A 27,749-nucleotide genomic window follows, 5' to 3' on the forward strand; every position below is an offset into this window, starting at 1 on the left:
TACAGTTGTGCTGGAGTATAAACAGAACATATATATTATACAAGTATACATCAGCAGGTGTCCTCAGGTGCCACCCAGCAGAACAGAATTTTGCAAAAGGAAAATACCAAAGTTTCTCATAATGGCACTAATTCTCATATTGATGTGATTCAGTACTGAAATTTAAAAATAATAAAAACTAAAATAAAAAAATTATTTTATTTTATGATATACTATAACAATAATATATCATAAAATCAAAGAATAACAATATCACAACATCGTACCAAATAATCTTCACTTATTTTGTTCGATGTAGTAGTGTGCGCTGTAGTGTGCCACCAAATAAGTGTCACTTATTTTGGTGGCACACTACAAATAAGCGACACTTGCCTAATAGAGAGAGAGAGCTATTGTTGTTATTCATTTTTGGTGAAGTGCCAGTATCTATAGTTCTAAGTTGGGTGATAAGGGGGGGGGGGAGAGAGAGAGAGAGAGAGAGAGAGAGAGAGAGAGAGAGAGAGAGAGAGAGAGAGAGAGAGAGAGAGAGAGAGAGAGGTAGCAGTTATTAAAGACAAAGGAATAGGTTACAATTTCAGGTAAGGACATTATGAGAACTTTAGGTGCTAGATGGTTTCTATCAGCTGGGGAGATAGCTCACACAGTGTGAATATACATTACAATTATAGTATAATTTCAAAGTTATAGCCATGGATGCCTTGAAAGCATATTAGACAGTATGAATCAGAGCTGTACTACTCAATATGTTAAATTGATTATTTAATTATTTATATTTTACTCTAATGTACCGGTAAGTAGTCGATTTTTTCATTTTAATTTCTGGAGAGTATCATACGGAAGTGTTCTACACACTATATTGAGGTAAACTCCTCAATGGAATTCTAAACTTTACAAAACTACAATATAAATACATATCAACCAATTTCAGTTTCAAAATAAAAAAAAATAATAAATAAAAAATGAATACAAAAATACATTATAAACATACTGACCATTTAAAAAATTTCTCAAATGTTTGTTGTTTTAAATCCTTAGCAATTAAATTTTCAATACTTTCTTGTAGCCTGTACAATAATTTGTAGTCTTCACTTTTCCCTTCCTTATGTTCTAATGCACTCCATAACCAGGCTATACATTTCCCCCAAATGTATAGCCTGATAGCAAAAGCATCATTTTCTTGATTGTTCACTTGTCTTCAGTTTACAGACAATCTACTGCTTTTCCTGAAGGCTACAGACATGTGGCAGTGATTAGAAGTTAAAAAGGTACCACTTTTGCACAACAAGGGATGAGGTTGTAAATATTATTTGGTGTGGTGAGGGTTCTATAATTGACAAATTTCTGACTTATACACAATTTTAGGTATTCTGGAAGACATACTTTAGGCTTGATTCTCTGTTTTTAGAGTTTGTCACCATAACTGCTAGATGAGGTTTAATATAAACAGACTTTAATTAAATTTAAAGATACAAGTTCCAAAAAGATATCAGCTCAGATCCTTAAAATGGCACAAAAAATACAGTATACAAAAAATAAAGTACAAAAAATAACAAAAGACTTTTTGAACATGGTTCAACAATTGCAACTGATCTACAATTGATGTTTTTCAAAGTGTAGTTACACTGCAGCTACCACAAACTGGATTTGTTTATATAAAATTAAATTAACAAGTCAGTGCTGTCTTTTGGGAAATGCAGAACCCAGTGGTCACACACACACATGCTGGTGGTGGTGGGGACAATAATAGGACAAGTGTATTGAGCTTTGTATTAACCATACAAAATAACATCATTTATTTCTCATGGAGTATAAATGGACATTGTAATACTTCTTAACTGAATTTTGTAATAAATGAATACGTATATATAGAAAAGCCTATCCTATAATAGGGGAAATGATATGAACTTTTTATAAACAAGAGTTTTGTATAAACCAAATTTATATTAATAGGAGTCTACTACATTAACACTATAGTTGTTTCAATGATATCTCATCAAGAAGAAAGCTCAACACTGCAAAACCTAAACAGGCAAGCCCTTTATTACATATTTCTTTATTGATGACAAAGAGCTATGAGATTAGTTAGCAACTTATGGCCTTCCTAAATTCTTATCTAGATTATTTTCCTATTATGTACTGTTATATCTTTACCATTATTTTTTCTAAAAATTCTAAATTTGTTTTATACTTAGCATTATAACTGTAGGCTCCTACAAGACATTATTTAGTTATAAATATAGTGCTGTTGAAGTACAGTGCAAGCATTCTTCATTCTTTTATATTATCCCTTCTTAACAACTATTAAGATCTGAAATTTCAAAGGATGTTTCATTTACAAATTTATTACATTTTTGCATTTACAGAGTTTTCCCTTTTGAGTTTACTATTAACATTTATTCTACAACACACACACACACACACACACACACACACACACACACACACACACACACACACACACACACACACACACACACACACACACACACACACACACACACACACACACACACACACACTTTTATTACCATTAAAGGCAGTAAATTAAATTGAATATTATAGAAAGGTGGAGTGAAAAAAGTTGAGTTGGGTTGATTTCACTTATCACTTGGTATCACATCTAGCCAACCGCACTGATAAAAGGAGAGGGCAAGAACACTTTTGATGTAGCAGAAGGGCCCATGGGCTTTCTCATCCAACAAATATAAAGTGAAGATGCTGGTGTCCGGGGCCTTTTGCTATCAATTTCACCACACTGTTAAGTCACTGGTCCTAGGAAACTATAAAGCTAGAGTGGTTTCAGGGAAATTTAAGGCATCGAGATGGTTCGATGAATTCTAAAAGAATGCAAAATGTCATCTTGCCCACTTCAAGCACTGTATAGATATACATAATAATACCACAAAAACTGAATCTTTAACTGAAATAAGGTGAAATGTAGAAACTAAATTCATAAATGACTTTCAATGAAAGTTTAAAAAATGAGTAATTCTATATATTCAATAAAAGCTGATACTTACCTACATGACCAGATCATCTGAAGCAATGCAATAAGAACAAATATACAAAAAATAAATATGAAAATTTTCAAAATATTTTAAAATTAATGTGGATAACATCAACTTAGTGTGATCTTAGAGATGATTAGTGGAAATTATTTTATTCTTGGTGAATTAGATGAAGTTTATTAATTTTATTAATTATAATAGATGATATATTCATATCTAGCATGTCAGCAGAGCTTTGCAAGGTATACTACATTTTTTATTCAATGCAAAATTAACTGTATCAATGATTTAATGTAAATTTTCTTTACATTCTGAAATCCTGTTATTATGCACATATATTTTACAAACCTACAGACAAGAGAGATGTTGGTCAACCAAGACAACGATGGCGAGATCAAGACCATTTCCAAGAGCTACAACGGAACAGGTCTTAAAAGACCTAAGCTGGACCAAGTTCATGATGATGATTTTAATCTTATCAAAATATATTATTTTATTCTGTGCTTCTGTCCCCTAATGTATATGTGGTTTAGTTCTTCTCTTTCTTGGTGATTCCTTTCTACTTCTGTCAATCTCTCTCTCTCTCTCTCTCTCTCTCTCTCTCGCAGGATAACTCGGGAATTTTTTTGGCAGGTACAGCATAAGCCACAGGCTTCCTTTCACCATATGGCTAATAATAATAATAATAATAATAATGATATTCACATAATAACATGAATATATTATTATATTCACATTACAGTAATATGCCAGTATAATGAACACCAGAGTAAAGAAATATTCAGTATAATGAAATTATTTCCTGTCACTTGCCAGTTTACAATGTATTTTAATATAAAAATACTTAATTTTAATAAATATCACTGTAGCAAAAATATTAATTTAGTGCAAGAAAAATTCATCCCACTGTGAAAAAACACTGTATATCCATTATAACAAAATTTAAAAAAAAATCCTTAAACAATATGACATAGACTTTTTGATCTTCAGTGTTGAGCATCTGGCAATGCTGAAATGAGTTGCCAAATGAGTAGTTAACTGCTTGTAAGTCTTATTTGAATGATTTTGTAAGTGGCAAGGTTGTTTACACAGAGTTGCATATTTTGCAAAATGTACTGATAAATGAGGCACCATCACTGAAATTATGTTTATCTGTAACTTTGTGTGAAGAAGTATCGTTGTTTATATCATATCATATGACAGTTGAACTTCTTACAATTTTATAAATTTGAAAATGGAAGAAACTGGAGTTTTATATTTTAATATTTTTCTTTTTTCCAGTGAATTAATAAAAGTTTTGTTTCATTTAAAAAAAAAAGGTATAAAAAAGCATGCAACATTTTTAAATTTTGAATTTTTCATTTAAAAAAATATAAGTTCCACATATATTTATTTGACACTTTGTCCACCATTATTACATTAAAACTCCATTGACCACCATGCTACATTCTTTCTCATTAGTATCATTTCAGTTTATAGTTGTGCATGAGCATGTGTTGCATATTTTATTTGTCATATACTTCATGTGTAAAAATTTATAGACATTTCCTCTATATACATTTTTTACTACATGTACAACAATGAGTGAAAAAAATTAGTTTTTTTCTGTTATTTCCAATGTTTCCACCAAAAAATAATACAATAAATAAAATAAACACTGAAATGAAAGTGGAAGTTTTAAAATTTAGGCAGAAATGGTTTCTCTGACATGGATCCAGACATTAAAAGAAGCTGTACATCCACATAAAAGAAAAAAAAAAAAAAAACAGGATAATCTGATGAGCCATGACAGATTTATTTTAGAAGACTTAAAAAAAAAAAAAGAAAGAAAAAAAAAAAGGAAGATAGGCAACTGATCTTATTTATATTCATTCTTCAAAAAAAAAAAACTGGCCCAATACAGGAAGATTTCAACTCCTTCTGCCAATTGAAAAATTAGCCATCTAACAATGAAACAATATCTGTTGCGTATGTTTTATTCCAATAAATTTTTATTTAATAACCTTTTAGTTTCAATATATTATTTACTAATCTTATGCATTGATAAAATTCAGTTTGTGGGTATTGACAATTTACAGTCTTTAGGAAACCTATCCCTGACTGTTATATAAAAATGGGCATGTTATGGCATGCATTTTTACCACACCTTTTTTTTTTTTTTTTTTTTCCAAGAACACATGTTATGCATTATAGCAGGGTGAGGTTGTATTTCAGTTGCTTGCACAAATTCATTATATTAAATTTCACTGTATTATATGAATATAATAATATATCACACAACATCAATATATTATCAAATATGCAAGTTAGTATATCTAATTTTAAGATGGATGAATAATTCTGTTTTTGAATTATCAACTAAATACAAGCATTTGCACCTAAACATGTTTTCCATATCCCACTGCATGCATTTCAATTTCCTAGGCCACAGCTATCTGTAAACATGATATGTCTGACAGCCCAGTTTTAGCATTTTTGACTTTGATTTATCCTCTGGGAATAATTCTTAAAATAATACTCTGTACTACATTAGAATACCTACTTAACTGAATTACAAAATTAAATTACTTTTTAATACTCACATGGGGTAATGGTGGTCCACAACCACCTTGCATAAGACTATCCACTATCTCTTGTCCTGTTGTTTTAGTGCGAAGAATGCTTCTACAGGTCATTCGACACTGGCTACTGGGGGACCGATCACAACAGTGGAGGTCTATAAGTATGAGAAATTAAATTCAGAAAAGTAAAAGGCAAGAGTTAATCTACTAATACAATAAACTAATCCATTTTTCTGTCTGTTCATTATGGAAGAAAGATAAATTGTATCCATATGACAATAACATTTATAATATATGCTCTAATCTGTTACTAACAAGAATTAAATTAGAGAAAGAAAGTAAATTAGAGAAATTATTATTCTGACTTGTGTATGGCTTTTACAAGATCAAAAGTAATATACAAGACTTTATTCAGGTTTTGGGGGCGGAAACTAAACGTGTAATGATAGTAATAAATATTAGGATAGCACTTAGGAATGGCTATGTTGCCATATAGACATAGGAGAATTGCTGTTAAACTGCTTCAGGTTAAACTGCTATCTAATGGCATAATACATATATAATAAGAGACAAAAAAGTTATTTCTTATTAAAACTGACTAATAAATGATTAAATGACTGCAGCCTAGTCCTTTAATACATTGCATACTATATTACCCTTTCATATTTTCAGTGGCTAACAGATGTTTGACTGTCATTTAGTAAAAGTCATGGTCTTAGGATACTCAAAACAAAACAACTTTCGGTATCTACTATCCAAGTCTCTTTTTTTAAATGTAAACTATGAGCAAAAGTAGTTACATCTACCTGCAAATAAAAATCAAATTATAAAAACTAAGCCAGTAAGTGAAATAATGGTGATGAAAGGCTCACTTCATATTAAGCCACAACAGAATGCTGCTAAGGGATCAGCAAACATATAAATTCAAGATGAGATATCCATTGGATGTTCTTCTTGAATACCACAATAGAATGAATCAGTCTGGATATAAAGTATATAAAGAGCCAGGGGCATATTTGGGGGGGGGGGTTACAGGGGGCATATGCCCTTCCTTAACCAAAAATTTGAAATTAAAGAAAAAGAATGCAGGAGGTGTTTCGCTTCTTCTCTATTTTCTCAAGGGGTTTTCAGTGTACGAAGAGCTAAATGAAAGACAATCTCCGAAAAACCAATGATTTTGTTCAGTGGCATAACTATTCCAATGCAGCTGCATTTGGGCCCAACCTTGAAAGGGGACCATTAAATTTAGAAGACAGATTCATTTCTCAAGACAATTAACGAATTTCATTAATAAATGAGAATTTTTTTAAAATTAAATGCAACACAATCTTATCAGCACAGCGACTGACTATCTGAGTATTGTTTTGACTGTGCTATGCTTATAGAAATAGTATCAAATAAAAGATAGTCGTGAAATATTCAGCAAAACCAGTGCCAAATATACATATACACAGTGTGTACATCACATCTGATTTTATTATAGTGTTGAATTTATTTTACATTTTTTGTGAGTGTGGGTACACCAATTGTTGTCACAGGGCAATATATTTTATTTTACAATACACAAATTTGTCACATAACAGTCTATGGCCAGTGTTGTCATTTCAGTGCCTTAGATTTGTTTTTTTTCTTTCCTTTTTTTTTGTTTATCTGAAAAGAAAAACTACAGGACTATGAATGAGTTATTACTATGCTAACCAGAGACATCTAAATTGCCAGATCCTTTGATCCTCACTGATGTCAATGATGTTCTGTAAGTGACCGATGCAGTGGGAGGAACCCTTTGTGTAATTAGCGTTTATCTTGTGGTGTTCAAAGAGCGAATTAAACAATGACAAGAAAGAGTAAAATGTCTACTTCAGTCACCCAAAAATTAGTGGGTTTCAACCACACAAGTTGTTTGTCCAATGTGTCACTCCAAAGCATGCAGTTTCGTTAAATTTATGGTTTTGATGTCATTTGCTATTTTCACAACAACATTGGTAGCCTTGTCTATTGCTTTCTTTCTATACAGCCAACAAGACTGGCCTTTGTCACTTTTAATACATTTTATAACTGTTTTATATGTATCTGTTCTATTTTTGCTTGGGGTGGGAAAATTTGTTGCAAAGTTACTTGAAGGAGAAACTGGGGAAACGAGAGTGGGAAACAAAACAAAAAAATTCAGCCAATCAGATATTTTCATTTTACTTAATTGGCACAGAAAAAAATTTTTCTGCAGCTCTTATCAGGTACTATTCTATGATTCTGCATTGTCAAGTGTAGTGATTTTACATTTTCGAGTTTCTCAGAGAAGAGCACAAAAAAAATTCACCCATTACAAGCATTCTTTTCTAACCTGCGATAGAAAGGCTGAAAATGTAAGTAAATGTATTATTCCAGTTTTCATTAGTTTACATGATGGACCATTCACATAGGTGGACTGGCCATAACACTTTTCTGGGAAAACCCTGGTAGGCCGGAGGCTGGAGACTGGTGTGCAATTGCATGGCCATAAGCACTGTTGTGAGGCCACTAAAATTCCCCAGTGAGAATTTTTCATCCAGTCCGCTTCTGTTCACAAATGTTGAATGATCCACGATGTCTGTGATAGTCAAAAGGTTGTCCAGTTTTGATAATAATGTTACTCATTGCTGTAGATTTCTTATTTTTTTTTTACTATTCTTTGCATTTTGTTACAACTTGACATAACAATCTGTAATTTTGTTACTCTGGTGTTAGTATTTTTTTTTTTTTTTTAATTTAAAACCTGTTGCTGGATCATTTACAGATTATAGAAATGATGTAATATGAATTTCAAAAAGTTATTTTTTGTGTCCTCACCTTTTTTCCACTTTTGCGTGCAGTAAACGATGAATGCCAACCTCTGAACAGAGAAGTGTGCATTGATTTGCTTTATGTGCGCAATGCAATGCCAACTTTGTAGTGATTCTGTAATAAGTGATTTTATGAATGAATTTCCTCTTTATGCTCTGGGCGGCCACATGGTCAGAGGAGTTCACAAGATAGCCAGAATAGAAAAAAACGGCACCATATTTAACGGGCATGGGCACTGGCAGAATATTTTGAAAGGTGGTGCATGCAGAAATAAATTTTTTTCTCACCAAATTTTCGAATACATGCAATGACTTTCATCAACCGGTGAAATACCACCACTTTGCTTATTGGAGGCTTGAAGTGGTGAAACCCATGTTTAGTCTCTACAGCAAAGTTTCCGGCATCCCCCTCCCCTCTCCCCATACTTCTCCTTCAACCCATGCACGGTACTAAGTACTATAGGTTTTGATACCTTTCGTGTTTGGGGTTCTCATAAAAAAAAAAAAAAAAAAAAAAAAATATTTAAATTGTCAAATTTGATTGATTTATGTGTACAGTTGAGCTGACGTTTCGTGATCAGTGGGAGAAAGGACTTATTTTGAAAGAAAGAATTTCTATTGTTTTAACATTTCAATAAATTAATTAAAATTTTAAAATTTGGATTTCGAAATACTTCGAAATCCAAGGGTGGTGCACTTCCACCATGCTACCGGCACCCATGGTGGCTTGAACCCAGGTCACTCAAGGTACATGTACTTATGCATCCTCGTGCTTGATCACTTGACTTTGATGGCCTTCAGGTAAGCATATTTATAATTCCAGTTTTCATAAGTTTACATTCACAAATTATGAATGGTCCATGATCTAGTAGTAGTCAGTGGCATGTTATGCAAGAAAGCAAGCGTATGAGCTTATGCAGCCAAAAAAAAAAAAAAAAAATTACAAAACAATCCCCTCTAAATATTTGTCCAGTTCCTCCTTAAATCTATTTAACCTATCAACTTCCACAACGACAGATGGAAGTTTGTTCCAGCAATTAACCACCCGCTGGCTAAAGGCAAATTTCCGCACATCTATTCTACATCTGCTCTTCCTCGATATCAATTTATGCCCCTTTAGGTTCGTAATCTGAACAAGTGGAAGAATCCCATCAGAATTCGCGTGCTCAACCCATTCAAGGCCTTATACACTTCAATCAGATCACCGCACAGGTGCCTAGTCTCCAGCTGCTGCAATTTGCAGAACTTAAGCCTCTCCTGGTAAGAGGATCCCTTCATTCCCCTCACCAATCTTGTTGTCCTTCCCTGTACATGCTCAAGCAAATCTATATCCTTCTTGAAATGAGGCCTCCAGACCTGTATACAGTACTCTAGGTGTGGCCTGACCATTGCCTTATACAAGGGAATAATCACCTCCTTATCCCTGCTAGAAAAATTCCTATATATCATTGACAATACACCATGAACTACTCTTGCAGCCTGTCTGCACTGCTCAGAGAACTTCATATCTGCCTGCACAACCACCCCCAGGTCCCTTTCATTCTCTACCACTGTCAGTGTAGTACCACAGAGTTGATACGTTGCTCTGGGGTTGCTGTTTTCCATATGTAGTACTTTACAGTTGTCAATGTTAAACTTCATTTGCCACCTCTCAGCCCATCTGCTGAACCTTTCCAGATCCTGTTGCAGCAGCATAGTGTCAGTAGTGTCCTTGACAACCCTGCCAACCTTCGTATCGTCTGCAAACTTGGACATTAAGCTTGATATACCATCATCAATATCATTTATGAATATAGAAAACAATAATGGCCCCAACACTGAACCCTGAGGGACTCCACTAATAACATTAGTCCACGATGAGCAGTGTCCATTGATTACCACTCTCTGTCTTCTCCCCCTCGACCACCCCTTTATCCATAGCAGCAATTTGCCTCCAATGCCACACTGCTCCAATTTGTGCAGCAGTCTTCCATGTGCAACAGTATCAAAAGCCTTTCTAAGATCCAAGTATATAATATCCAAGTTATACCCTGCATCCAGTTCTTTTGTGACTGCATCATAGTATCCAATCAAATTGGTCAGGCAAGACTTCCCCTTAACAAAACCTTGCTGTGTCTGAGCTATAACTGAAGTCTTGTCTAGATGATCCTGCAGTGCTTCTTTAACCAGTGCCTCCATTAATTTTCCGGGAACAGAAGTTAAACTAACAGGTCTATAATTACTTGTGTCGCCCTTTGATCCTCCTTTGTGAATTGGGGTCACATTTGCACATCTCCAGTCCATGGGTACTTCCCCTGAGTCCAAGGAAGCTCTCATAATTATGGCTAAGTGTTTGCTTACTTCCTTTGCTGCCTCCTTTAATATAACTGGATAGATCCCATCCACCCCAGGTGCCTTTCTTGTGTTTATCTTCAACAATTTCTCCTCCACTTTACTCTCAGTTATTAGAAGATTCTCTAGCTTACTGCTAGAGTTGAATACACCTCTGGCATTCCCCTCGCTGAATAACTCCTCATGTGTGAATGTCGAAGTGAAAATATTCATTTAGTTTGTTAGCTACCTGAGCAGGATCATCAACAGTTGACCAATCGATATCAAGTGGACCAATCTGATTCATCCTCTTCCTTCTAAAGAACTCTTTGCTGTTTTTCTTTGCATCCCTTGCCAAAGATTTCTCGTAATCTGCTTTTGCCTGTCTATTAGTATCATCTTAGTATCATATCATACATTAGTATCTGGAGAGTATCATACTTCCCTATGATACTCTCCAGAAATTAAAACGAAAAACTTACATTAGATTAAAAAATAATTAAAAATCAATTTAACCCAATAAAACTCAATTTAACACAATTAAAAATAGGAAAATTAATTAAAAGAATTTTAACGAACAAACTGCAAAACGATTTTCCTTCCTGAAGCTGACAATGCTTTTCGACCATATGTCGTGATCACAGGAATGAAAATTACCGAATAGGGTTGCGCACGAAACTTAAATAGGGATTATTAGTCTTCGCACATGCGCGTAAAAGCCCACGAATTGTAGATCAGATATGGCTGACAAAAATTAACAGAATTTTTGTGTAATTTAATTTCTACAATTAATAATCGCATATAATTACGTTGGCTAAGTATTTTGGCCTCGTTAAATAAAAAAATATGTTTTTTGTTAACGGGGTGAAAGGCTAATTCTGATACTGCTGAACGAGAAGCACAAACTGAGGCCACATGTTGATTAACATGAATATTCAAAGGAAAATGCATCGAATCCTGATAAGATGAGTCACAATCACTGCAAGAAATGTTGTATACCAGGTCATTAATTTTTGTTATGAAAGAGGAAAAGACTGAAGGAGGATTGTTCAGTATAGTGTGTAATTTCCGTATTGGCCTGGCTACAATTTTAAATTTGGTATCTTTAAAGAATCTGTTAAGCTGTTTGTGCCACTGTTTAACATATGGGACAGAAATAAAAGTATTTTTTGATATTACTATTGTTGGTTGGTGTAGTATTTTGTATTCTATCCTTAGCTTGTACCCTAATTCGATTTATTGTAGCAAGAGGATAACCCCTGTTTAAGAATCTGCTGGTTAATATTTGTATTTCTGAGCCCAAAGCATATTCTGTCATTGAATATTTGTAGGCATTTAGAAATTGTAAATAAAATTGTAAATAATGTAAATAAAATCCAATTTAACATCTATTGAAAACCTCCAAACACTGGTATGCTTCTACATCACCCGTTCATCTACAAAAGATCGATGCGGAAAAAGACAGGTAAGTAGCTTTCAATCGCATAATTCTCTAAGTTCATTTCTACCTCCAATGCATTAAGCTCCTCTGTGTCATCTACACCTACTACATCTAACTGTTCCATAAAAAATAATGTTATCATTCATTTCATGTTATCACTTTTACAAAGTTCTGATCAGATAGGAGCCTCCGTAGCCAGGTGGGCAGGAGCAGCAGTGCATAGCACACGCTTCTTGATTAGACCGGGGTTTGAGCCCGTGATCCACCAAATACGGAGGATGCGGAAAGGTCAGGGAATGACCACTGCATATCCCTGGAGCAATATGGCCTTAGTTGCTAATGCTCCTAAAAAAAAAAAAAAAAAAACCAAATAACCTGATCAGATGTATACTAATACATAGAAAACACACCATTTATTGTAATTGGTGGTTTGATCTATCTTTTTTGCCTTTTTGCAGTAGGAAGATTATGTAACATCCTGATTTGTTCTTGAACCCTGATATGTGTGGCTAGTTAGTGATTTTGCTTCATACATTTAATATGGTTGTCAGTGTTGTTACTCTGTGAAAGTAAGTATTGTAACTGTATTCCCACCGATCTGACTGTTTTACTGTGGAGCATTAATTCTTTTTCTAATTCTTGATTTTAATATTTTTATAATTTGTTTTTAATAGTTTGTATAGATTTACAAAAACATTATGAAAGTTTCATTTTTATTGATGACTTTCTCAATGAAACAGTGGACAGTCAAATTAAAGTATTTTATTTTGCTCGATTTTCATGCTTTCTTTCTGCCCACTGCCACCTTTTTATGCATTTCCACTCTACATCAAAAAATAACACTGAACAGCTGCATTCTTGTTTCTTTGGTTACTGTTATGTTATTGCTTTAGATGAATCCCAAAATGATCACAATAAACAGCATCCAATGTGATTCTTCCTTTTACACCAAAAAATATGAAATTTGTAATTTTATATAAGTAAAGAAGGTTGTACTCCTCCCCTCTTATACAGAACCAACTTATGTATTTCAATAGTGTTACTTCAGATCTTTCAACTCCTCAAATTTGATTCACACAAAAAAAAAAAAAAACTTATTTCCAAAACATTAGGGAGTGTGGGGGATTAGCTTATATTACAGCCAATATGACAATACAGGCTTCTAATTTTAATGTAAACTGATTAATTATGTTAAAAGAAGAATTAAACAAAAAGAAATATGACCATAGATTTTTCAAAAAAAAAAAATCTCTGAAAAACTGATATTAATTAAAAATATAAACAAAAATAAATGCTGATCAAATATTAATTATAATGTCAGTCAATGAAAATCAAAGCATTTTGCATTAAAAAAACAAAATTTTATTATACATTACTAGACAAAGGAAATTTAATTATTTCATTTCTAAGCAGTAAACAGGTTTGCATAAAATTTTCAAATTATTTCTATTTCTTACTTCTAGTGGGATTTTCTGCAGGAGTCATATGTGTATTGTTTCTTACACAGTGAACAACAGAGGGAGAGTCTTGGGAGCAGCTACTGATGACATTTTTGCGAATTTCAATGCTAGGCGTTACTGAACTTGTAAAGATTTCTTTGCAAGATACCTGGCAATCTAAAGTCTTTGCATTTTTGCAACATTTTTCTCCTGCTGTAACAAATACATGAGAGATATTATAAAATAATCACATGATTTCAACTAAAAAATGTTTATTATTAATAATTAGTGGTTGAGAGTTACATGGAAAAATTATACATCCAAATTTCTGTCATATATTTTTCACTGATATATTCCACCACCCATTAGGTGTTTAATATTTCTGGCTTTACATAAGCTACTGCATCTCATATATGACTTTTCAGATACTCTAAGCATTGAACTAATGTTTTATTTCCAATAAAATTTGAATATAATATATGTATAATATAATTAATAATAGCATAATAATAATCACAAAGTTTTGAACTAATATGTTCAACTAATTTGTTGGGGTTTTGCGTGGGCCCTTCAGAAGTTGGGGCCCAGGGCGCGCACCCAGTGCACCCGCCGTTAAATCCACCTCTGTCCCTAGGGATGATCCCAAAGTTATGCATCATATCAACATTTTTTTTTTTTTTTCTCTGATTTAGCTTCACTTCATATATTAGTACAATTACACTCAAAATACAATTATTGATTAATACATAAAAAATTTGAGATTTATTTTTTCACATGCTTTGTAATTGGCAGCCAGTAAGCTCTGAACACATTCTCTCTCTCTCTGAAGGCTAATAACTGACATAGTCAATTTCAGGTGGTCTCGGTTAAGGATCTGCTTAGTATCGCACATCTTCCCTCTCTTACTCTTTGTACATGTTTTTGGTTCAAAAGTTGCATACCATTGTATTTTCATAAACCTAAAGATAAGGAACAAAAAAAAAAAGTAGTGTGGAATAATTACAAAATTCTGGATGAGGTAAATTACTTTTGGTGCATATATAGTGTGTTGGCATTGAAAATATTTGGAAAGCACTCCGCTATATAAAAAACAACAGCACTAAAATTTCAATTTAAGAAGCTATGGGTTGTAACAGTGTTTCATTACAATTTGCAACCAGGTCTTCAGTTTCAATTCGATTTCAAATGCTTCCTTATATACATCTGCAAGTTCAATTTTAATGAAGATCCCATCAAAATTACTGTAAATGCCAGTTATCTGTCTTTCAAGTATATCAAACTGCTATTATTGGCATTATTTTTTTTATGTTACAGAAAATCTAATTCAACATTATAATTGTGCTTACTCTTAATTTCGTATGATGCATTCATGCCTTCAGATGACAGAATTGTGTGTACTCTCATATACTGATTAACATAAAATCAGTGGCATAGCCAGGGAAGTGCCAAAATCTGGTATTGTGGCACTTTTTAGCATTAGGCAACTTTTTTTGTGAATATACCTGCTGACAAAAAAATCCTGGCTATGTCACTGCATAAAATGTTGCCTTATCGTGTATAACTATCTCTGGTAAAATTGTACAAAATCAGCTACTTTTACTGCATATGAACATGAAGAATTTCAACATTTCTCATACTCAAGTCACCCAGAAAAAGTTATTCGGGTATAACTACAACTCATGTCTGTGAATCATCTGCTATTAAGATTGTTCTTTACCAAGGATAGATAGCAGACCTCTGTAAACTCCTCACTATGACAGTCACAATAACATAAATTTAAATTACATTACAGAACACATGTCCCGAAATTTGCCTTCAGCCATAGAGGAACTGAATGTAGCTTGAATAAATTTAAAAGTCTGGACATTTACTAGAATGAGCAAATAAAGTGAGTAAAAAGGAATATTTTTTGGCAGATGCTTTTCTTTGCATCATTTTACTAATGTAGATGCATATAGATTTAGTTCATTTTCAATCAATTTTTTAATGACTGATCATATTTGGAACACCCTCAAATTTACATAGGGCAACGTAGCCAGGTGGGCAGGAGCAGCAGTGTGTAGCACATGCTTCTTGATTATACCGGGGTTCGAGCCTGTGCCCACCAAATAAGGAGGATGTGGAAAGGTCAGGGAATGACCATCACATATCCCCAGAACAATATGGCCATAATTGCTAATGCTCCTAAAAACCAAAACAACAACAACATAGGGCAAAATTAAACTTGCTTGTAAAATTAGCATTAGCATTAGTAGAGGCATATGATGCAAGAAAGCAAGCTTATTCAGCATCAGCAAAAAAAAAAAAAAAAAAAAAAACCACACACACCACTCCCATTTCACCCCTCCGTTCGTTCGAAATACCTGTCCAGTTGAGCTTTAAATTGGTTTAGGCTATCAACCTCAACAACAAGTGATGGAAGTCGGTTCCACCAACCAACCACCCGCTGGCCAAAGGCAAATTTCCTCACATCTATCCGACATCCGTCCTTCCTCAATTTGAATTTATGCCCTCTGAGGTGATTATTCTGAGCAAGATGAAGAATCTCATTGGCACTGAGCATGCTCAAACCATTCAAAGCCTTATACACCTCTATCAGATCACCTCGCCGGTGCCTAGTCTCCAGACTCTGTAATTTGCAAAACTTAAGCCTTTCTTCGTAAGAGCAACCCTTTGTTCCATTCACTAATCTTGTTGCCCTTCTCTGTACCCGTTCCAGCAGCTCTACATCCTTCTTGAAATGAGGCCTCCAGACCTGTATACAGTACTCAAGATGTGGCCTAACCATTGCCTTATACAAGGGAATAATCACCTCCTTATCCCTGGTAGAAAAATTCCTGTATATCATTGACAAGACACCATGAGCTACTCTTGCAGCTCGTCTGCACTGCTCAGAGAACTTCATATCTGCCTGCACAATTACCCCCAGGTCCTTTTCATTCTCCACCACTGTCAGTGTAGTACCGCAGAGTTGATACATTGCTCTGGGGTTACTGTTTCCCATATGTAGTACTTTACATTTGTCAATGTTAAACTTCATTTGCCACCTCTCAGCCCATCTGTTCAACCGTTCCAGATCCTGTTGCAGCAGCATAGCGTCAGTAGTGTCCTTAACAACCCTTGCCAACCTTTGTATCATCTGCAAACTTGGACGTTAAACTTGATATCCCATCATCAATATCATTCATAAACACCGAAAACAACAACGGACCCAACACTGAAACCTGAGGAACTCCACTAATAACATTAGTCCACGTTGAGCAGTGTCCATTGATTACCACTCTCTGTCTTCTGCCACTCAACCATCCCCTTATCCATAGCAGCAATTTGCCTCCAATGCCACACTGCTCCAATTTGTGCAGCAGTCTTCCATGTGCAACAGTATCAAAAGCCTTTCTAAGATCCAAATATATAATATCAAAGTTATTCCCTGCATCCAGTTCTTTTGTAACTACATCATAGTATCCAATCAAATTGGTCAGGCAAGACCTGCCCTTAACAAAACCATGCTGCGTCTGAGCTATAACTGAATTCTTGTCTAGATGATCCTGCAGTGCTTCTTTAACCAGTGCCTCCATTAATTTACCTAGAACAGAAGTTAAACTGACAGGTCTATAATTACTTGTGTCAGCCTTTGATCCTCCTTTGTGAATTGGGGTTACATTTGCACATCTCCAGTCTATGGGTACCTCCCCTGAGTCCAAAGAAGCTCTCATAATTATGGCTAGGGGTTTGCTTACTTCCTTTGCTGCCTCCTTTAATATAACTGGATAGATCCCATCCACCCCAGGTGCCTTTTTTATGTTTATCCTCAACAATCTCTCCTCCACTTTCCTCTCAGTTATTACAAAATCATCCAGCTTACTGCCAATGTTTACTTTACCTACATCATTCTCCTTCCTGAATAACTCCTCATGCGTGAATGTAGATGCAAAATACTCGTTTAGATTGTTAGCCACCTGAGCAGGATCCTCAACTGTTGAACCATCAATATCCAGTGGACCAATCTGATTCATCCCTTTCCTTCTTGAGTTTAAATATGTAAAGAACTCTTTTCTGTTTTTCTTTGCATCCTTTGCCAAGGATTTTTCGTAGACTGCCTTTGCCTGCCTAATCTCCTTTGTGACTTGGTTACAGACCAACTTATATCTATCATAGGCTTCCATGTCACCCATTGATTTGTATGTATCCCATGCATTTTTCTTCTCTGCCACATGTCTCATTAGTTCATCTGACAACCATTTAGGCCTAAACCTTGAACAATATTTCTTAGTTGGTATGTAAAGCCTGGTAGCCTCCAAGATTAGTTCCTTGAATGCTTCCCATTTTGAGTTTGCTGTTGGTAACATCATCAGTTGGTCCCACTGTATAGAATTTAAATACTGTCTCAGACCATCATAGTCGCCTTTACGAAAACAAAAACCCTTCCCTTTACCTCTGATGGTAGTTACCTCCTTGAGTAAATCCCACTTCAACACACTGTGATCACTGCCACCTAGTGGTTCATTTATCTGCAGATTCTTAATGCATGAAGAATCACTACTGATAATCAGATCAAGAGTATTGCTCCCTCTTGTTGCCTCACGAACATGCTGATGTAAAAAACAATCATCCAATAAATCCACAAAAGCCTTGCTAGTGTGTGAGTGACCAACCCACAAATTCCAGTCAATATCTGGGAAATTAAAATCCCCCATTATAAGACTCTCTGATTTACTGGCCCACTCTATTTCCCTGTACAATATCTTATTATACTCATCAGAGTCATTAGGCCTATAGCACACTCCTACTCTCAATTTTGATTTCCCTATGCTTATGTCACACCAAACTGACTCGACACTGCCCTATCGATGTCGACTGGCTTCACTTCCTTGGACTTTATGTGTTTCTTAATTAATAGCATAACCCCTCCTCCCCTCCTGTCCTGTCTATCCTTTCTATACACATAGTATTCCCCAAATTCCAGTTCCGCATTACTTATATCTGTGTGACACCACGTCTCTGATATCCCAACAATATCTGCCTTTGATGTTTTGAGCAATACCTCAAATTCATCAAATTTATTTACCAAACTCCTAGCATTGGTGTACACGCAGGTATACATGCACCTGTTTCTATTCTTAGCTACCCTAACACAACCCATGTGTTTACTTGTACCGCAATGACTCCCAGCAGTCTCTGAAATATCCTGCATCTTGTTTTTCTTTTAAATTATAGTTTATAATGGTGGTTTATACCTTGATCATCCTGAAGAGTAAAATCTACAGCAATAAAATAGCCTTTTATGGACTACTATAGAATAACTAAACAAACAAAAAACAAAAAAAAAAAAAACTAGAGTTCACCATTAGGTGTACTGATAAACATGTCTTGAAGCAACACTGGTTTTGTAATAGGTACTGCAGTTTTAATAAGTAATAATAAATAAGATTAGATGTTCGGCTCTCTGCCTTTTTAACTTCTCTTTATATAGATCTAGGTACATACAGGGTCCAGTCATATTATTATGACCACCTACCTAGTATCCAGAATATGCACCTTTTGCAGCATGAACTGCAGCCAACCGCTGTGGGAGGGACTTGATAAGTCCACGGAAGGTTGCTACGGGTATCTGTGATCATGCAGACCGCAGTGCACCCTAGAGTTCCTGTAGGTTCCTTGATGGAGGATCCATCCGTTTGATGTGCTGATTGAGGTGGTCTCATAGATTTTCAATTGGGTTAAGATTCAAAGAATTCGGTGGCCAAAGGAGTAGCTTGAAGTCTTTGTCATGCTCCTCAAACCACTCACGGACAATTCTGGTGCACTGTCTTCCTGATAGATACCATTGTCCCCAGGGAACACGGTTAACATGTATGGGTGTACCTGATCGGCAGCGATCGATAGGTAACCATTTGTATTCAGGGTGCCCTCCAGAGGTATCAGTGGACCCAAGTCATGCCATGAAAACATTCCCCAGACCATAACGCCGCCCCACCAGCCTGTCTTCTGCCAACAACCATGCCCAGGTGTCTGTTCTCAGAGGTTTCATGCCTAATACACCACTGTCCATCCACTCAGTGGAGCAGAGACCGTGACTCATCTGAGAAGGCCACCCATTGCCACTCGGCCAGGGTCCAGTGTCTATATTGCTCTGCAAACTGACGGCATTGTTTGCAACGAACAGCTGTCAGCATGGATGCTGTCACCAAGCGTCTGCTCCGGAGCCCAATATGCAACAGGGTTCACTGCACTGTTGTGTTGGAGACCTTTCTGGTGGCCCCACGGTTCATTTGGATGGTCAGTTGAGCAACAGTAGTGCACTGATCGGTCCTGACCAAACGTTTCAGCTGATGTTCGCCTCTGGGATCAATGGGGGCTCCACAACTAGCATGTCAGGTCGTCAAAACTGTCCCATTCGTCCAGTCTTGATACACTTTCACCACTGCAGCATGTGAGCATATCACAAAGTCTGCTGTTTCGGAAATGTTGCCACCCCTGGCCCGATAGCCGACGATCATGCCTTTTTCCAGGTCTCATAGGTCGCCTGCTTTGCCCATGACAGAGGCTGTTACTGTGTTCCCAGATGCCGAACATCATGCCTTATATGCTTGCGGTGTGTGAACTTGACATGTGCGCTGTATGATTCGCTAGGCATGTGTGATGTCTGCATTGGGAGGTGGTCATAATATTGTGACTGGACTCTATTTCATAACTAGATAGCTGATCAGCACATGATATATGTGAAATCAACCTGCATCAATTCTATCCAAAAACTTTTACTTATTATGGTACTTGCCAATTATTTTAGTGAGAAAGAATTACCTTTCTTGGAGTAAATGGCCCTGAGTAGTTGGTTTTTCACACTGTGTATATAGCAATATTTTTCTAGAAGTTTAAAAGTGGGCTCTGCAGAATGACAGTCTTCATTAAATTTTGAAAATTCATAAAAATTAAAACTCTATATAAATGCTTTTAAATATTAATTTGTTTTTATTTTGAATTGGTTGCCCCAAAACTAGAGTGAAATTATTTCAAAAATATCAAATCAAAATTTAAAAAATAATAAAAAACCAAAAAACAATTTGGGGGGGGATCAAAATTTCAAAAACTCTTCTTTACATATTTTCTTGATGCAATATTATCTTCACTTGATTTAACTTCATCAACCTGAATTCCAGAGTGTTCAGCTTTTGAAAGCCAAAATTGGATAAAAATAAGTGACAAGTGCAATGGTCTCCTCCAATTTTAAAATCTATTTTTGTGCTGCCATCTATTATAAACTGTGTCTATAATTACTTAAAAACATAGACAAGAGATGGCAGCACTTACAGGAAGATTTAAAATTACTTGAAACAACCTAAAAAAATTTATATATATATATATGTGGGTGTGTGTACATAATCTTCAGAGCCCAGCATAAAAACCGGTTAAAGTGCACTAGAGACTACAACTGCATTCTACAGTGACCAATAAAGCACTGGGTTGTAGTTATGGTAATTTCCATTGAAATGCTAATAAAAAAAAAAAAAAAAAAAAAAAAAAAAAAAATGTGTGCCTTTGTATATACGAGTACACTTGCATATGGTCCTGGAATTATTTTTTTGTGCCATGGATATTTCAACGGCAATTGAAATTGTCAAGGATAACAATACATGTGAATTATGTGTTTTTTTTTTTTTTTTTGTATTATCAGTTATTTATAAGAGAAGAGGATAATTTCCACCGATAAAAAATGCAGAGGGTGCAAAGAAAACTGAATTATGATTCGAGTGAAGGCAAAATTAGCCAGCTATGCTTGGAGACATTTGGCCTACAAAATCTCTCAGGTACTCTGAAGGGTGCAAGATTTTTGCCTGAAAAATTTCTGATGGTATTGTATTTTTGGTGTGCTGAAGTAGCTGTATTGACTGTTGTAGATTCTGTCTCTGTAAATAAACATACCACTGTCGATTACTACCAGCACTTCCAAGATGTATGCTCATGGAAGTTACTGATCGAGCCAATTCAGCCTGGAGGTCCCGGTGAAGTTGTGCAGGTTGATGAATCTCTCCTCTCCAAAGTAAAATATCACAGAGGAAAATTTCCAAAAACTCATTGCTGTGTGTTTAAAGTTTATGATGGAAACCGAAAAGTGGGATTTGTCTGCATGGTTGACAGGAGAGATTCCGAAACTCTGCAGCCTATAATTGAAAACTGTTGCTGCTGGCAGCATTATAATTTCTGATGAATGGGCAGCGTAACCGAAGAGAAATGTACCAACTTTGTGGTACTACACTCAGGGAAGTGGAAAGTGAAAAAGAAGTGGAGGTAATTGTCCAGTCGAATATGAAGTTTGCAGAGCAGTGCAGATGGGCTGCCAGAGCAGATCATGGAGTCTTGTCAATGATAGATAGGAATTTTGCTAGCAGGGACACGGAGGTGATTATCCCATTATATAAGGCAATGGTCAGGCCACACCTGGAGTACTGTGTACAAGTCTGGAGGCCTCATTTTAGGAAGGATGTAGAGTTTCTAGAATGAGTACGAAGGGCAACAAGGTTGGTGAGGGGGAAGGGTACTCTTACCAAGAAAGGCTTAAGTTCTGCAAATTGCAGCCCTGGAGAGTAGGCACCTGTGAGATGATCTGAATGAGCTGTATAAGGCCTTGAATGGGTTGAGCAAGCTGAATGCTGATGGGTTTCATTTTTTCCCTCTTGCTCAGATTAAGAACCTGAGGCACAGATTCAAATTAAGGAAAGACAGTTGTAGAATAGATGAGCAGAAATTTTCCTTTAGCCAGCAGGTAGTTGATTGGTTGAACAGACTTCCATCTTTTGTTGTGGAAGTTGACAGCCTAAATAAATTTAATGATGAGGCATTTGGAATGAATGGAGGGATGAAATGGGAGGGGTTTTTTTTGGCTGATGCTGCATAAGCTTGCTTTCTTGCATTGTATGCCTCTACTAATGCTAATGCTATTTTGGGAATCCTGAATATACCAAATAAAAGTTACACTCGTGAGACCGAAAATCACAGCTGCAACTTCAAACTTTTTTCCAAACTCTTTTCGTTTCCCAAACTTTTTTAGTCAAGGAACACATTTCATCTCGCAACATATTCACGGAACACTTATCAAACAAGTTTAGGGGGAGTCAAAGAACTGTTGCTAATATCGCACCGTGCATCAAGAGTATTGTTATTTCCAACACATGTAAAGCAGAAATTCAAATAACTGTCATTGTACTTTCTTTTTGGTCTTTTATTAGTTGGTTCCTGTTTTTTCACTTCGGATTTTTGGAGAACAAAAAGGCTGCAACTGTTCATCCTCACTTTGAAGTGTGACACAGTTGTGTTTGTTTTCATTGACCACAGTTGCACTACTAGAAGTACGTTGCTTCTCATTTTAAAGTTCCTTTTTTCAACTACAAATCCATGGTCACATATTTTAATAATAATATTTCAAAATACTAATAATTATCAAAAAAAAATTTATACAAGGAGGTGAGTTTAGTTATGATATCGGTTCACTTCCTCCTCTCCTTCAACCCGTGTACTCCAGGCTAAATTGCATACGAATGGCATACTAGATCACCACATTGCTACTTTTACGTAGATGTCATTACCTCTACGCGTTCTTCTCTATGCAAAGCCTGCAAAAATAAAGTGTTCCATGGTCTATTTGATTATTAGTCTATGCCAGTATATTAATAACAAAAAAAATTATGTTAAATATTATAATGATACAAAAGTGGTGTGCACTGCAAATATGCATAATATATTAATTTTTTTTAATTATTAATTATGATTTTTTGTGGAACACTAGTGTTCCGCAGAATACAGTTTCAGAAACATTGATATAGAAATTACTAGAAAAAAGTCAAATCTGTTTTCAAAAAAAAAAAAAAAAAAGAACGAAACTAGTGGTGGCATGACTGACAGCTATCTAGATTATTTCATGAGGAAGGAGCATATTGCACATGATACCCATGTGCAATATGTTAAGAGATATTGTGCAATATGTTTGTATTTTTTGTATATATTTTTTTATCTCAATATGTTTGTATTTTTTGTATATATTTTTTTATCTCAATATGTAATTTTATATGTATATATTTTTTATATATCAATGCATCTTTTTTGTATTTATGTGTATATATATGTGTGTGTGTATATTTTTTATATGTCAATATGTATGTATATGATTTTTGCATTTCCGTTCATTTCTGTATGTTTTGCAATTTTGTAATTTTTTTTGTATATAATTTTGTATTTTTTGTTTATGTTTTCTGTATTTTTTCCTGTAGTTCTTGTTTATACTTTGGCAAGACCACCAGGTCAATGGAGTTCATAATAAATTACTTAATACAAATGTTAATTGTATTTAGCAATCACGGGTTGAAATTGGTTGAAAATTGGTTGAAATCCCAATCTATTCAAAGAGCGCATGCTACTGCATTCCGCTCCTGCTCACCTACGTGTTGTGTATTTGTAATTTTTTTTGTATATGCTTTTATATTTTTTGTTTTATCAATAAATGTAAATAATGAAAATCGTTTGTGTGGATTCGTGTTTTTTAATTTAAATGGAAACTACAACCTAGTGCATTATTGTTCATTGTAGAATGCAATGACTGAGCAAAGCTTTAGTCTCCAGTGCTCCAGAAACTAACATAACTGGTTTTTTTTTTTTGTTTGTTTTAATTGTAATTTCAATGGAAACTATAACCTAGTGCATTATCGGTCATCAAAGAAAGAAGTGACTGAACAAACCTATAGTCTCCAGTGCAATCAAACAAAACCAATCAAGAAACAGGTTCAATGATGTGTACATCCCTGTGGCTCCTCCCACTAAGTAGGTGGAGCCAGTATGCACGATAGTGCACATTTACTCAAACACCATATACATCATTTGGAAAGGTTAAAGAAATGAAATAAAAACCAACAGTAAGTATGATATGTACAAGTATAAATCATTTATAAGATATACACTCACCTTCCTGTTTTTCCAGACAAGTGTAAAAGGATATTTCATCACTGTGACGACAATAAGGCAATAGCTCTCTTTTAGATTGTGCCTATAGTAAAATGAAAATAGTTTTATATTAAATGTTAAAGCTTTTTCATAAAAGTGCCCTATTCACAATTTGGATTATTCCATTATGAGCATAATCAATAAATAAAAACTGCATAAGAAACTCATTAGCAGAGCTAATTTGCATAAAAAATGGAAAGAATGCAAAATTGAAAAAAGATAAGAGAATTACTCTTACCTAGACCATTTTTCAAACCTATTCTTTAGTGACTTCAGAATAACAGAAATCATGATTTCTTTTATTCTGAATACGCATTAAAATGCCATCCATAATTATTAAGTGAATAGTAATAACTTTCTGAAATATTTGATACCTTTCATCATAAGTTTTTGTTTCATTTTTTTTCCTTCATCCACCCTTCCTTTCCATTCAGAAACAAAAAATCTGTAATATTAACTTACATGTACTTACCTACTTCTATACCTATCTGTTTAAAAAAAAAAAAAAAAAAAAAAAAGTCTTCTAGTTTGATGTTCAGTAAATAGATCTTCATTTTGTTCATATACATGTAAATGGCCAGGCTTATCAGTAACTCATTTGTGGTTTGCTAATTATCTGGTGCTCATCAGCAAAGAAACATTGATTCTGGCTGTTTTTCTGGAGCACATTGCCCATGTGCTGCCACACAAAAAGTGCACAGCCCATTGTTATCTGTGCATTGGTAAATTGGCTGCAATAAAAACCCCTTATGATGAAGTTATAAACTCTTCTGGACTTCACTGCCTAGAGTACAAACAGAAATTTATTTAAAGCAGCAGCAGCAAGAAATTTTAGAGTAATATTTCATGGAGATCAATCCCTAAATCCAAAGTGGTAGCAGCTTATGTGTTTATGGATGACTATTATAAAGTCATGGTTTTTCTGTTTTGATTTAATGTATCTGTTGCTTGTGTCTTGAGTTTCCTGTTTATGTTGAGGGTATTTGAATACAAATTTCTGTCAGTGCTAAATTACACGGTGCTGACTTTGTCTCTTTACATTTCACTATTATCAGACAAGATTTCTATTCACTTCTTCCTCTAAGCTGGTTACAGTGATTACAGAAAGTTGGAATAAAAAGACATTTTATGTAATGAATGAACTCAGAGCCTACAGAGGTTACACCAAAAGGTCTCAATAAGACCTTTTGGTGTAAGCTATCTGAATTTCAGTGAAATGAGTTTCAACTAAATATACAGTAGCTCAGTGATGAGCAAAATGCAACCCTTGATCTAATCAAAAAAGAAACAACAAAATCAAGTTGACAAGTAATTATTATATTCCTATCCAATATTACTTATAATAAAACTAATAATTTCAATATGAAAATATAAATAATCTCATAAAAATACTATCATATTTGGTTTAGGTTCTGGATAGATAAAAAATATAGTGATGGAAATATACTGGTAAATAAATTTGATGAATTTGAGGTATTGCTCAAAGCATCAAAGGCAGATATTGTTGGGATATCAGAGACGTGGTGTCACACAGATATAAGGAATGCAGAACTGGAATTTAGGGAGTACAATGTGTACAGAAAGGAGAGATAGGATAGGAAGGGAGGAGGGGTTACGCTATTAGTTAAGAAACACATAAAATCCAAGGAAGTGAAGCCAGTCGACATCGCTGGACAGAGCAGTGTCGAGTCAGTTTGGTGTGACATAAGCATTGGGAGATCAAAATTGAGAGTAGGCGTGTGCTATAGGCCTAATGACTCTGATGAGTACAGTAATACCCCGATTTACGCGAAGTCGGAGTTACGCGGTTCTTGATTTTTTCTATTGGTGTATATCTAAAATTAGCTTACCAGTGATTTGGAAGTCAAATCATAAAGCTTGGGTGACAGCTTCCGTTTTTGAGGACTGGTTTGGTCACCACTTCATACCCGAAGTCAAACGTTATTGCAAGTCTAAACAGATTCCATTTAAAGTGATGCTTCTTACTGACAATGCACCCGGTCACCCTCCTACCACCCTATTTAATTTTGCCCCACGTGTGAAAGTTGTGCTTTTGCCTCCAAACACAACCAGCTTGCTTCAACCGATGGACCAGGGAGTCATCAAAACATTCAATGCTTACTACACGAGGCGTTCGTTTGCACGTCTGAATGAAGCTATGAGACAAAATAGTGAGATATCTGTTAAAGACTTTTGGAAACAATTCAATGTTTTAGATGCCGTAAGAATCATTGAAGAATCTTGGGATGAAATTCACAAAAATATGTTGAATGGTGTCTGGAAGTAACTTTGTCCATTGTCTTTTCAAAACCGAGACGAAAACAACGCCAGAAACTGATCATGTCGCTCACGTGATAGAAGTTGTTAATCTTGCCAGTCAATTAGATTTGGAAGTCAATGGTGATGAGGCCAATGAGCTGTTGGAGTCATATAGGAGCTGACAATGAATTAGCTAGACACATGCGTGAGCAAAACGTCACTGAAGTATCCGACACTTCAGATCCAGTTCCACCAGAAAAGCACATGACAATTGCAAGCTTGACAAAAGGTCTCAGCTCAATTGAAAAGGGCTTAAAAATTTTAGAAAACAGACTCGAACGAAGAACGCATTATAGCTACAAAGCAAGGAATAAAAAAATGATTAGCTTGCTACGAAGAAATTCTGCATGAAAAAAAGAAGGAGCTGTGTCATCAGACGAATTTGTTAGATTTTATGAAGCCATCGACATCGAAATAACTTTTTATGTAACTCATTTATTTTTTAATACATATTTTGTATTAATATGTATAAAGAACTGCAATTTCATTAAATATTTTTCTTCTAAACTAGTGTTTTTGTTAGTCCTTGGTCCCAATTAAACAAAATATATATGTATTTATATGCAAAGTTGTACCCCGACTTACGCGAATTTGACTTAAGCAATTTTCGTCGGATCCACCTATCACGTAACTTCGGGGTATTACTGTATAATAAGAAACTGTACAGGGAAATAGAGTGGGCCAGTAAATCAGAAAGTTTTATAATGGAGGATTTTAATTTCCCAGATATTGCCTGGAATTTGTGGGTTGGTCACTCACACACTAGCAAGGCTTTTGTGGATTTATTGGATGATTGTTTTCTACATCAGCATGCTCAGGAAGCAACTAAAGGGAGTAATACTCTTGATCTGATTATCAGTAGT

General features: G+C 35.1%; 1 protein-coding gene across 2 annotated transcripts in view; it reads right to left on the reverse strand.

Moving 5' to 3' along the window:
• The window catches only part of LOC150079482 (reversion-inducing cysteine-rich protein with Kazal motifs-like), a 275,557-nt gene that overhangs the window by 98,459 nt on the left and 149,349 nt on the right, over window positions 1–27,749 (reverse strand). Inside the window, exons 6-8 of one of the 2 annotated variants that reach the window (XM_090382723.1) lie at window positions 24,529–24,610; window positions 13,594–13,785; window positions 5,591–5,724 (exon numbers count right to left, since the gene is read on the reverse strand). In XM_090382723.1, the coding sequence (XP_090238849.1) occupies window positions 5,591–5,724; window positions 13,594–13,785; window positions 24,529–24,610 (408 nt within the window). Of the gene's footprint in view, window positions 1–5,590; window positions 5,725–13,593; window positions 13,789–24,528; window positions 24,611–27,749 lie in introns of both variants that reach the window. The other variant, XM_090382722.1, reaches the window with a different exon arrangement.

The sequence above is a fragment of the Mastigoproctus giganteus genome, chromosome 10 (genome assembly GCF_048544385.1).
Source record: "Mastigoproctus giganteus isolate SK-2022 chromosome 10, ASM4854438v1, whole genome shotgun sequence".
Classification (NCBI taxonomy): Eukaryota; Metazoa; Arthropoda; class Arachnida; order Uropygi; family Thelyphonidae; genus Mastigoproctus; species Mastigoproctus giganteus.